This window comes from Amblyraja radiata, chromosome 10, assembly GCF_010909765.2.
Source record: "Amblyraja radiata isolate CabotCenter1 chromosome 10, sAmbRad1.1.pri, whole genome shotgun sequence".
NCBI classification, from domain to species: Eukaryota; Metazoa; Chordata; class Chondrichthyes; order Rajiformes; family Rajidae; genus Amblyraja; species Amblyraja radiata.
Window position 1 is genome coordinate 37616664 of NC_045965.1, and position 13216 is coordinate 37629879.

Consider the following 13216-nt stretch of genomic DNA (forward strand, 5'->3'; position numbering starts at 1 on the left):
TGGACACTGCCTGCATGATGGTAACCACTCGGCTCCCTGGACAGAGCTCTGGAGTAAGCTGAGGCCACAGCCAGAGGAACAACAACTGCACCAAATTCAGACATGGTGAAGTATCTCCTAGTCAATTTTCAGTGAGACCTAAATTCTAAGAGCTGCTCCACTGATTAGTTACATAATATCCTGATGAAGATCTATTCACATAATCATAATTCTAAAACTTGCCAGACTCGACTGTCACAATTACCTGAGTATGTCCTGTGCAATAATAAGTCAAAGAGACACAAGAGACTGCAGATGGTGCATCTGGAACAAAACAAAACTGCTGGAGCAATGGATTGGGCAACATCTGTGAGGGCATAGGGATGGTTGAGGTTTCAGGTTGGGACCTGCATCAAGTCCTGCATTGTTTGTTAAACCTGCATGCCTACAAAAGGGCAACACTTATGAATAAATATCGAAGAGACAGTAAAAATAAAAAACATCCCAGCTGGAAGTGAGTGAATAACAGAATTAAGAAGCTTGAAGAAATTTCCTTGATATGAAGCCTACAAAATATGACAGTTTGCATTCCCTTACAAAATACTTTTTCCCATTTGTGCTTTCTCAGCTATGTATGAGAGTGTAATGCATTTTCAGATCTCAGATAACCATGGCTTACTGTGTGTATAGATGCCATATATATATATAATGACACTCCAGTGAAGATAGCAATCTTTACAAAATGCATTTCCATTAAGCAAACAATAACTGTCAAGTGAACATTTTGATATTTTTGCACATTTTCATTGTACCTGGTGGAGTCAGTTGTATCAATTCAAATTTAGTTGTGTCCACTGTGAAAGAAAAAGAGAGAATCAGAAAATCATAAGTGAACATCAGTAATAATTAAATAATAATTTACTGTTAGAAGTATAATGCATTATTCTTACTTTCCAGCAAGTCTGCAACATCCCCGGGATTCATAGCTTCTGGAAAGTTCTGTGTTTATATAAAAGAGAAAGTTGAAGATTAACTGCAAAAAAATCATGCGAGGCTTCAGTAAACAATTACTAATCTGGAGCAATATAACATTTTAATCTAAAACAAAACATTAAAATGGTCAATAGCAACAATTTTCTATTCATACAATGCATTTTGCAATTAATGTAGCGTGTAATGCACTGAACTATTAGTCATTTCAAGTCAGATCTCAAATGAATTTGTTTGGGTAATTTGTATAGTACAAATGATGATACAACAAAAGTTTTTCAGAATATAGAATATTCTGCAATGCAATATAGCGTAGATCTGTTATTTAAAAGAAAGCCAACTGAATTATTTCCAAAGGGCTGCAATTATGAAGTGCTATCTGCTAAATAGGAACAGGAAAAACAGCATATTCTCAAACAAATGACTAGGAAAAAGGAAGATTTAGAGGAGGTCAGACAATATCAATGAGATCTAGCAATGGTTAAAAAAAATATTTTGAGCTAGTTTGAAAGGTGGGAAGACATTGTTTAGGTTTAGGAAGATAATGCCAGAGCACAATAACTCAACTATGGGATGATGAAGAAAATGGTTAAGTCAAATGAGAAAAGAGCGCAAAATAACACGTGGCAAGAAATACCTTGAAGGGGAACACACGAGGGGACAAAATACATCTTATCAGCAAAGGAGGGTTTGTAATCATTGGACAGGTAGTGGAGCTCAGGATGAAGTGGAAATTCTGCATTTCAAATTGAGAGATAACTAGCTGTAAATTTTCTGGTATCAATTGTTTTGTCCTACATTGTGACTTCAGTTTTATATTTCCACTAGACTAAGTGGGACACGTTAGGTCCCTGTCACACGGAAAGCCTGGTCCCCAACGCAACCCGTTCTCCAACGCAATATTCCACCACGCACCTGCTCCTCCAACGCAACCCGTTCTCCAACGCAATATTCCACCACTCACCTGTTCTCCCAACCCAACCCGTCCCCCATCAATATTCCACCACTCACCAATAGCCCCCAACTGCGCAGGCGTGGCTCATTTCCCCTCACCCCGCAGCACTCTCTCCCCTCCTCTTCACCCTCCCTCTTCATTCCCCTCTCCTCCTCCCCTCCCCCAATCCCTCCCTCTCCTTTCCCCTACACTCAGTCATTCCCTCCCTCCATAACTCCTCTCCCCTCCATACCCCACTCCTATCCCTCTATCCCCCACTATAGCCCCTCACCTCCCCCACTGCCCTCCTCTCCCTCTATTCCCCACTCCCTACCTCCCCCACTCCACCCTCCTCTCCCTCCCTACTCTCTCCTCTCCCTCAATCCCCCCACTCTCCCTCCTCACATCCCCAGGATCACGAGGGTGTCGCTCCTTTCCCTCCTTGCGTGCCCGGAGGCGCAGCCACCGTTGGCCTCAGAGCCAGGCTCAGCGCCCAGGCCTCGAATCCTCGTCACGGCCTCTCGCCTGCCGCCTCTCGCCTGCTGTTACCGCCGCCTCTCGCCTGCCTCTACCGTCTCCTCTCACCTGCCGCTGCCGCCTCTCGCCGCCAACTCTCGCATGCCACAGCCTCTCGTCTTCCGCCACCTCTCGCCTGCCGCCACTGTCGCTACTGCTACCACCGCCTCTCTCCTGTTGCCGCTGACACAATCTCAATTCTGGAAAGGCCCAACTGCACAGGTGCGGCCGATAACCCGTCGGGTCCCCCTTGCGAAGCCAGTAAAGACGGCCACGGGAACTCTCCCCCAACTGCGCACGCACGGCTGTTTTACTTTAATTTTTTTTAAACCTTAATAACTTTTAAAATATACCGTCGATCTGTACTCCTTGGTAAACTGCACATCCACACCATTGATGGAGACAGGGGACAGGGGTGTTCCTCTCCTCCTAAAGTCCACCACTAACTCCTTTGTCTTGTTGTTGTTGAGCTGCAGGTGATTCGACCCACACCACTCAACAAAGTCGTTGACTACACCTCTGTATTCAAGATTCCCTCCCCTCAATGATGCAGCCAACGATTGCAGAAAACCGGCAGATTGCAGGTGGCAGAAGTCTGAGTTGTATTTGAAGTCCAAGGTGTAGATGGTGAACAGGAAGGGAGAGAGGACCGTCCCCTGTGTTGCTCACTACCATGTCCGAGACACAGTTCTGTAGCCTGACATACTGTGGTCGTCCAGTCAGGTGGTTGGTGATCCAGGACACCAATGGAGCATCCACCCGCATCTTCGTCAGGCCGGATGGTGTTCAAAGCATTGGAGAAGTTAAAAAACATGACTCTCACAGTGGTTCCCTGCTTTTCCAGGTGAGCATAAGAACAATGGAGCAGTTGGATGGTGGCGTCCTCATCCCCCACCTTTGTTTGGTAAGCAAACTGCAGGGGGTTCAGGTAGGGTTTAACCAAGGGTTGCAGGTGAGTGAGTACCAGCCTCTCCAGGGACCTCATGATGTGTGGATCATTGGTACCTCTTTGGTACAGGAACCAGGCAGGATGTTTTCCACATCACAGGAACCCTCTCCAGGCTCAGGCTCAGGTTGAAGATATGTTGGAGTACTCCACACAACTGGCTGGCACAAGCCTGGAGTACCCGAGGGTTCACACCCTCGGGACCCCTGGCTTTGCCTAGGCGGAGTCTATTCAGTTCTTTCCTCACCTGCTCAAGGTGAGCACAATGTGAGCTCATACATCACAAAACAATGGAATAACTCAGCAGATCAGGCATCATCTTTGGAGAACACGGATAGGTGACGTTTTGGGGTGGAATCCCTCTTCAGACTGAATAAGCCTTCTTTAAACTTTCACCTTAAAACAAGGTGTCAATGCTGCTGGCCTAGACCCTGGTCGACATCACTTTCTTCAGGTCACTGCCACAGACAGGAGACGCTCGGTCACTGTGGGGCTCTCTCCCCTCTCATCGGCTGGCGCTTCATCCTGTTGGCCATCACTTTGCCCACAAGGCCATTCCCCAGAGGTAAGGTGGAAGGTATTGGCGACTCCGCATCAACTGGAGGGTATGGCAGCTGGTGAAGCACTCGCTGGTGCACCTTGTGGAAGATGTTGGACACTCAGCCGGGAGTTGCTCTGCACCACCTCCCTTGTTCTCGCTAGCCTTCCCAATGTCACACCTGCTGTGGCTGAAACTAGAATAGCACCGAGCCCGGGCATCGCTTTTATATCTATGAAGTAATGGGGAGCCGTCACCATCCTCCCTTTGCTAAATTTGTGTTTCTCACTTCTATTAAACCCTCGGATCGTGGCAAAGACCACCTGCCTCGCCTGTCTAAACCAGCTGAGACCTAACCTCATGACTACAAATCATCTAAATCCCTCAGAGATGCGAGCCTGGGCTTGACTGAACTCGCCCGATTCTCCATCCAGTTACAATTTAAAATTTCCATTCATACTAGAGGAAAGGAAAAAATTTCAAAAAGAATCAGTGGTTTTTCTGTTTAACTCACTCTGAAATGATTCTACAAACACGATTGCAATGACATAGATCATTTAGGAAACGGGACCATCTAATTGCGAATTGTTTACACTAATTGTGAGTATAACGTACACAAGTCAAGGAGTGCCTGTACACAAAAGAAATGTAATTGTAATGAATCAAATTTAATACACAATCACCTACATCAGAGATCATTGAAAATGTGGACAAAGAGTTTGCAATAGAAATAAAAATAAGAACAGCTTATGATTTATAACAAATAAATTCCACCTGTGTGCCTTGACCCAATTACCTTCGACATCTATGCTTTTATATAGGACCACTATTCCGTTTCTGATATGTCATAGGTTGTTAAAGTATGAACATTCCAAGACGTAGAGTATCCCAAGATGTATGAGTATCACACGAGTAGCATGGAAATTAGACAAATGGTGTCTCCGCTAAGTTTTGAAAATGGATTCATGTAAGCATAATAACTTTGAAATATAGAAAATGGTATGCAAATTCAAATATTTAAATTTATGTTACTAAACTGCAAATGAAAAAGTCCTTTGTGTTCAGAAAATACCAAATAAAAGCAGTAACTGAATTACACAGTGGCCCACCAACACATCAGAAAGGGCAGACATATTTAATAGTCCAGATGAAGGCCCTTCATCGGAAATAATTCATTTTGAACCATACTTTTCCACTTCCCGATTCGATACTTATTTCCATCATTTACATTTCCAATATTTCGAACTGCCTCGTTCTTTATAAAATGACTGAACAGTTTGTGTTGTACCTTTTCAAACTTCATTTTGTGATTGAAGGTCAATGGAAAGACAGACGGGAGAAATTTGGTTTTCTGGAACTTTCCCAACATGCATACACTAACGTAGACATCATCCTTTTCCGGTAGATATACCCCAGGACATGAAACCTAAAATATATAATTTCAAATAACAAGAATTACAATTGTGATAATAGAATAATACAATCGAATAACAACAACATCAATTGAGAAGACTCATTTTTAATAATTAAGCAATTCTTGCCGTTTCAATTATTAAAGCCCCTTCATAATCTATCCACAATTCAACAATTGATGTTTAATTTGCCACCAGTTCCATCTCTTTCACATTTTATGGCAATTTTGTCTTTATATTCATGTCTTAAAGCAATCAGTAATCACGATTAATGGTTATATTATAAATTTGAACTTGTCAAATGTAAATTTCCCCATTCCCTAAAAAAACATAAAAGTTCAAACTTTGCATTTCTTATATATTATACACAGAATGCCTGTAAAACTGTAGAAAGCATTTTTAACTGGATTTTTAGTCAAAATAAAGAGAATTGGTTACCATCATTGAAAATCATTATAGACCAGTTAGCCTGAAATTGGTGGTGGGGAAGTTGCTGGAGTCAATTATAAAAGATGAAATAGCGGCACATTTGGATAGCAGTAACAGGATCGGTCCGAGTCAGCATGGATTTACAAAGGGGAAATCATGCTTGACTAATCTTCTGGAATTTTTTGAGGATGTAACTGGAAAAATGGACAAGGGAGAGCCAGTGGATATAGTGTACCTGGACTTTCAGAAAGCATTTGATAAGGTCCCACATAGGAGATTAGTGGGCAAAATTAGGGCACATGGTATTGGGGGTAGATAGAAAATTGGTTGGCAGACAGGAAACAAAGAGTAGGGATTAACGGGTCCCTTTACGAATGACAGGCAGTGACTAGTGGGGTACCGCAAGGCTCGGTGCTGGGACTGCAACTATTTACAACATACATCAATAATTTAGATGAAGGGATTCTCAAAGTAACATTAGCAATTTTTCAGATGACACAAAGCTGGGTGGCAGTGTGAACTGTGAGGAGGATGCTATGAGAATGCAGGGTGACTTGGACAGGTTGGGTGAGTGGGCAGATGCATGGCAGATGCAGTTTAATGCGGATAAATATGAGGTTATCCATTTTTGGTAGCAAAAGCAGGAAGGCAGATTATTATCTAAATGGTGTCAAGTTGGGAAAAGGGAAAGTACAACAGGATCTGGGGGTCCTTGTTCATCAGTCAATGAAAGTAAGCATGCAGGTACAGCAGGCAGTGAAGAAAGCGAATGGCATGTTGGCCTTCACAACAAGAGGAGTTGAGTACAGGAGCAAAGAGGTCCTTCTGCAGTTGTATAGGGCCCTAGTGAGACCACACCTGGAGTATTGTCTGCAGGTTTGGTCCCCTAATTTGAGGAAGGACATTCTTGCTATTGAGGGAGTGCAGCGTAGGTTTACAAGGTTAATTCCCGGGATGGCAGGACTGTCATATGCTGAGACAATGGAGCGGCTGGGCTTGCATACTCTGGCGTTAGAAGGATGAGAGGGAATTATATTGAAACATATAAGATTATTAAGGGTTTGGACACGTTAGAGGCAGGAAACATGTTCCCGATGTTGGGGGAGTCCAGAACCAGGGCCCACAGTTTAAGAATAAGGGGTAAGCCATTTAGAACGGAGATGAGGAAACACTTTTTCACACAGAGAGTTGTGAGTCTGTGGAATTCTCTGCCTCAGAGGGCGGTGGAGGCCGATTCTCTGGATACTTTCAAGAGAAAGCTAGATAGGGCACTTAAAGATAGTGGAGTCAGGGGATATGGGGAGAAGGCAGGAACGGGCTACTGATTGGGGATGATCAGCCATGATCACATTGAATGGCGGTGCTGGCTCAAAGGGCCGAATGGCCTACTCCTGCACCTATTGTCTATTGACTGACTCGAGGGCTGATACATCAGGAAAATAGTTAGAATTTATCAGTGAGGTGGTCTCGGATAGCATATCTGGAACACCGTGGCAACTCCGGATTATTAAAATTGATTTATAAGTTAAAAAATTAAAAATAAATTTAAGAGGATTTAAGGAAACTAAGTAAGGAAGAAAAATAAGGGAGAGAAGCTTGAACAAAAATCCACACTTAGCTTTTCCCTTTTATTCTGCAAGGCCAATGCCATTCATTTAAATCATTCAAATTAATAGGGTTACTGCCTCGACACCAAATCTGTCAGGTGTATGAAGAGAGAGGCTAATAGCTCAGTGTAGCAATAGGAAATCCCAGCACAAATGAGAACTATGATGTGATGGCAAGAAATGTCACAGACATGCCCATCTTTGCAGACTGAGCAAAGGTAGTTGTGATGCAGGGTCTGACAAAGGGCTTCACCCTTAAATATTAACTCTGTTTCTCTTCCCACACATGTGCTTTATTATTCTGAATCATTTCAGCATTTTCAGTTTTAATTTTAGAGATATTTGTAGTCACCCAATCTGTGTTTAGATTTTCCAGTGTAAATGGGAAGACATCATGAATTCCAAATGTAAGAAACTAAATTTGACAAACAATAGACAATAGGTACAAGAGCAGGCCATTGGGCCCTTCAAGCCAGCACCGCCATTCAATGTGATCATGGCTGATCATCCACAATCAGTACCCCGTTCCTGCCTTCTCCCCATATCCCCTGACTCCGCTATCTTCAAGAGCCCTATCTAGCTCTCTCTTGAAAGTATCCAGCGAACCGGCCTCCACCACCCTCTGAGGCAGGGAATTCCACAGACTCACAACTCTCTGTGAAAAAGTGTTTCCACATCTCCGTCCTAAATGGCTTACCCCTTATTCTTAAACTGTAGCCCTTGGTTCTGCACTCCCCCAATTTTTGAAGGAAAAATGTATTACTGTTTCACCTGGAAAGAATAAAAGTTCCTGGACAGTGGGAAGGGATGCAATAAAAAGGACAAATGTTGCATCACAGAAAGATAGAATGGTTAGAGGATAGAAGTCTGGCCCACGTGAATACTGGCTCAATGCATGACTATGATTTACAAAACCGTTCATCTGTGTCAACAAATATGGATGTACAACTTTTCAGCACATTATCTAATTCATTAAAATATAGTGACATAAGTCATATCCAGCCAGTTAAAGAAACTGCCTGTTAACCCCATTATTTTTCTTGCTATTCAGCCCAATCCCTTAAACGGGTCAAAGATATGTCTTCAATTCAATGATTTTAAAATGTACTAATGCGTGGGACCAAATCAACTGACCTCTGGAAATCTATATAAATAGCAACCATTGACAATCCCCTCTATAATAAAATCCACATCAGTTTTGTTAAGCACTACTAATCTTACAAATCTGACTCTCTAATTAATTCAAGGTGTTCTAACACCTCAGTGTAAATTGTAACCTCCACTAATTTCCCAACAACAGATCTGAAACCCTCTTAAAATACACAGTAATGTGCCGTTTTCCCATTTGAAGGAACAATTAGTAAATCAACAGATTTTGAATAATTATAACTAGGGTATTTGCAATGTTCTCACCTACTTTCTTGGAAACCATCTGGTCCTGGGGTTTTGTCACTCTATTTTCTTCATAAATGTTATTTTGCTTATATATTGCTTTTGGACAGACCTGTCCCTGTTTCAATTTTAGTTTCCATGTGGTGTCTGGCATGCTATCTTCTTCCTCTACAGTAAATACTGAAGCAAAGTAATTTTTTGAACACACTTGCAATATTTTTATCATATTTACATTATTACTGCTATCAGTTTTCAAATCTACCACTTTCTCTTGACCATTCTTTCCATCTGGTAATTTTTTTTTTAAGTTGCATTTATATTGGTATCTCTTCAATATTTCTTTTCATTCTCCCTTTTATTAAATCTTACATCTATTTTGTCATGTGTTGTTCTTTGTATCTCTCCAAGGGACGAAACCTGAGTTACCACTTCCATATATATATATTTTTAACTATACAGCAAAAATAACTTGCTTAGGAATGCAAATTGGTTCTGTTTCATAATCAATTCCGTTTTTAACGTTTCCCTCTGATCTTCAGTCACTTTACCTATTAATAAGTTTGGCAAATCAGCCTGGACAATGCTTATCTCATTAAAGCTTATCTAAATTTAAAGTCTTCTCTAGTTATCCCAGAACCTGTTCTTTGAAAACGTAATGAATTTACTTTGAATTAAAAACATGATTAGTAAATTTGGAAATGACACTAAATAAGTGACATCGTAGACAGTGAAGGAGACTATCAAGAATCATAGGAGGACCTTAATCAGGTGGGCAAGCAGACTGAGCAATGTAAGTGTGAGGTGTTGAATTTTGGGAAGTCAAACCAGGGCAGAACCTTCACAGCGATTGGTAGCACACCAGAGAGTGTTATAGTGCAGAGAGATTACAAGAGAGATTATATAGAGAGTACAACTACATAGTACTACTACTACTAGAGAGTACAAGACCTTGATAGTCACAGGTAAATAGAGTGGTGAAAGTGGCTCTAGCACACTGGCCTTCTTCAATCAGGGAATTGCGCTTCGATGTTGGGACCGAAGATAGACACAAAATGCTGGAGTAACTCAGTGGGACAGGCAGTATCTCTGGAGAGAAGGAATGGGTGATGTTTCAGGTCGAGACCCTTCTTCAGATTGATGACAGGGAAGTGAGCGGTACAGGGATAAAATGTAGTCAGAGACAGTAAGACTGGTCGGAGAACTGGGAAAGGGGAGGGGATAAAGAGAGAGGGACAGCAAGGGCTACATTGAAGTTCGAGGTCAATGTTCATACTGCTGGGGTTTAAACTACCCAAGCGAAATATGAGGTGCTGTTCCTCCAATTTGCGCTGGGCCTCATTCTGACAACAGAGGAGGCACAGGACAGAAAGGTCAGTGTGGGAATGGGAAGGGGAGTTAAAGTGTTGAGCAAATGGGAGATCAGGTAGGTTTAGGCGGACTAACTGTTCAGCGAAACGATTGACAAGCCTGTGCTTTGTCTCGCAGATATACAGGAGTTCACACCTGGAGCAACGGATACCATAGATGACGTTGGAGGAGGTGCAAGTGAACCTCTGCCTTACCTGAAAAGACTGTTGGGGTCCTTGGACAGAGTCGAGGGGACTCATCCTTAAATGTTGGGATGTTATACTACAATTGTACAAGACGGTGGAAAATAGTGTTCAGTTTTGGTTATCCTGCTATAGGAAAGATGCTATTAAGCTGGAAAGATTGTAGAGAAGGATGTTGTCTGGACTCGAGGGCTTTAGATATAGTGGTAGGCTAGGACTTAATTAATTGGAGTGCAGGAAGCTCAGTGGTGATCTTCTCGAGGTACATAAAATTATGAGGGGCATGAGATAGGGTGAATGTACATTGTCTTTTTTTAGGGTAGGTAATCAAGAACTCGAAAGCACAGGATTAAGGGGAGAAAGAATAAATTCAATAGGAACCTGAATATAATTCATACATTGGCATATGGAACAAGCCGCCAGTGGAGCTAGAAGAGGCATGTACAATAACAACATTTAAAATATATTTAGACAGGTACATGGATTACAAAGATTTGAAGTGATATGGGCAAACACAGGCAAATATTGCTAGCTTGGATAGGGCACCTTGAACGGCATGGGCCTCTAGGGCCAAAGAGCCTAGTTATGTGCTGTATGAGTCTGCTATATATCTTACACGGTTGTATTCTCAGCTAATGGTGCTGCTATTAATAATCCAAATCAAATACTGAGATACTAAGGAGTTCCACAACATATAATTTTACATTAGTCCTAAATTTAGGTTGCCCCCATTAAAATGTTTGTGTCATAATCATGCTTCTCCATTCCAGTGCTAGTCAAAACACTCTGTCCAAAACACTCCTGAGCTTTGTATCTCACCATTACTGGACCTTAACTGAAAGGTTAGAATAGAATGAATACAAGTTTGCTTCCAACAGAAATTTGGAATGTGATAGGCCGTGGTGTGGTGCAGCCGCACACCCAACAAGTGAGCCATGGGCGACCACAGCTCGGAGGTGAACTGTGGCCCCCGGTCCGAAGAGATGTCCACCGGCACTCCAAAGCGAGCAATCCAGTGCACGGACAATGCACGAGCGCACGGAGCTGTCGAAGTATCGGCCAACGATACGGCCTCTGGCCACCGCGTGAAACGGTCCACAACCATGAGGAGGTGGGTGATGCCCTGGGGCAGCGGGAGAGGCCCCACAATGTCCACGTGGAGGTGGTCGAACTGCCGGCATGGTAGACCAAACTTCTGGAGGGGCGCCCGGACGTGGCGCTGGATTTTTGCTGTCTGGCACGGAATGCAAGTGCGGGCCCATTGGCCAACCTGCTTGCGTAGACCGTGCCACATGAACGGAGCAACCACAAGTGCCGTCGATGGATGGGTGAGCCAGCCCGTGGATCACGTTGAAAACCCTCCGGCGCCAGGCTCTCTACTTCCTCAGCATCAACTGCTTCTCCAAACAAAATGGAGAATTCATTCACGAATTCAGTGAGGGAAGCGACAAAACGCTAGACCACCAGATGGTCCAAGTGGGGAGGCGAGATATGCTCATGTGTAGGAAGGAACTGCAGATGCTGGTTTAAACCGAAGATAGACACAAAAAGCTGGAGTAACTCAGCGAGTCAGGCAGCGTCTCTGGAGAGAAGGAATGGGTGACGTTTCGGGTCGAGACTCTTCATCTAAAACGTCACCCATTCCTTCTCTCCTGAGATGCTGCCTGTCCCGCTGAGTTACTCCAGCATTTTGTGTCTGTCTTCGAGATATGCTCATGTTGGGGCCCAGCTGCCGCCAATCCCCGCCCCCAGCGCCTCACCATTGGTTGAACACCTCACAATGCCCACAAACGACGTCACTTTCTCCGCATGCGATTGGTCCGCAGCACGTCAATCAAACGGCCGACCAACCAGCAACCCCGGATCGCTGCCCACCCCCTCTCCACGCGCAATTAAATATCTCGCCGTCCGCCTGCACTCACCGCCTGGATTTTCAGATGCACCGTTAATTTCAGAACTTTATTCGGCATTTCTCCCCGCTAAGAAACGTATTCAACTTATCAAGTTGCAGTTTCCGGACGCGGAGACCCGGACCCACAATGGATGCAAACGGCCGCCAATCGAACGCCAATGTTGCGCCGTTGTCATGGCGCCCGCTCGCGCGTGGCGTCACTCGACGGAAGTGACGCTATGTCCGTAACGCCCGTTGCGGACAGCCGGAAGCAAAGATCATTGAGCGGAGCTTTTGGCCGGAAGCAAAGATCATAGATCACAGAGTTACTCAGCGGGACGGGCAGCGTCTGTGGAGTGAAGCAATCGGCGACGTTGTGGGTCGAGATACTTCTTCAGACAGTCAGGGGAGAGGGAGACTAGAGATATGGAGGGGTAAGGTGTAAACACGGCAAATCAAAGCAGACGATTTCAGGAAATGAACATTGCTTCATTGTTAGGGGAAATGACAAGGAGGCACACACACAGTAACATTAATCAGGAGGACAGTGAATATAGTCAGAGAACTATGGTGGGGAAGGGATGGAGAGAGTGGGATGCAAGGGTTACTTGAAGTTAGATAAATCAAATTCATACCGTTGGGGTGAAAGCAGCCCAAGTGAAATATGAGGTGCTGTCCTCCAATTTGCATTGGGCAGGACAGAAAGGTCAGTGTAGGTAGACACAAAATGCTGGAATAACTCAGCAGGTGAGGCAGCATCTATGGAGAGAAGGAATTTTGAAGGTCAGTGTGGGAATGGGAGGGGGAGTTAAAATTGTTTGGCAACTGGGAAGATCGCTTGGGCTTAGGTGGACTGAGTGGCGGTGAAGAGGTGAAAAGGCACATTAATGATCCAAGAAAAAAAAACACCCTTCTATAAATATTTATGGCAAATAAGAGATAACATTACAACAGGAAAGGTTCTAACATGGTTTACGGGTGAAATGAAATCAAAGAAAAAGTTAATACAATTGCCAGAACATGTAGTAAGGA

The 13216-nt window shown here is 43.6% G+C and overlaps 1 protein-coding gene across 3 annotated transcripts in view; it reads right to left on the bottom strand.

Moving 5' to 3' along the window:
- spata6 (spermatogenesis associated 6) overlaps positions 1–12401 on the bottom strand; it is an 83454-nt gene extending 71053 nt beyond the window's left edge. For 2 of the 3 annotated variants that reach the window (XM_033028561.1, XM_033028562.1), the window contains exons 1-4: positions 12216–12401; positions 5192–5329; positions 930–978; positions 792–833 (exon numbers count right to left, since the gene is read on the bottom strand). In XM_033028561.1, the coding sequence (XP_032884452.1) occupies positions 792–833; positions 930–978; positions 5192–5329; positions 12216–12263 (277 nt within the window). In that variant the 5' untranslated portion in view covers positions 12264–12401. Of the gene's footprint in view, positions 1–791; positions 834–929; positions 1013–5191; positions 5330–12215 lie in introns of those variants that run through there. The other variant, XM_033028563.1, reaches the window with a different exon arrangement.
- Positions 12402–13216: the final 815 nt, after the last annotated feature.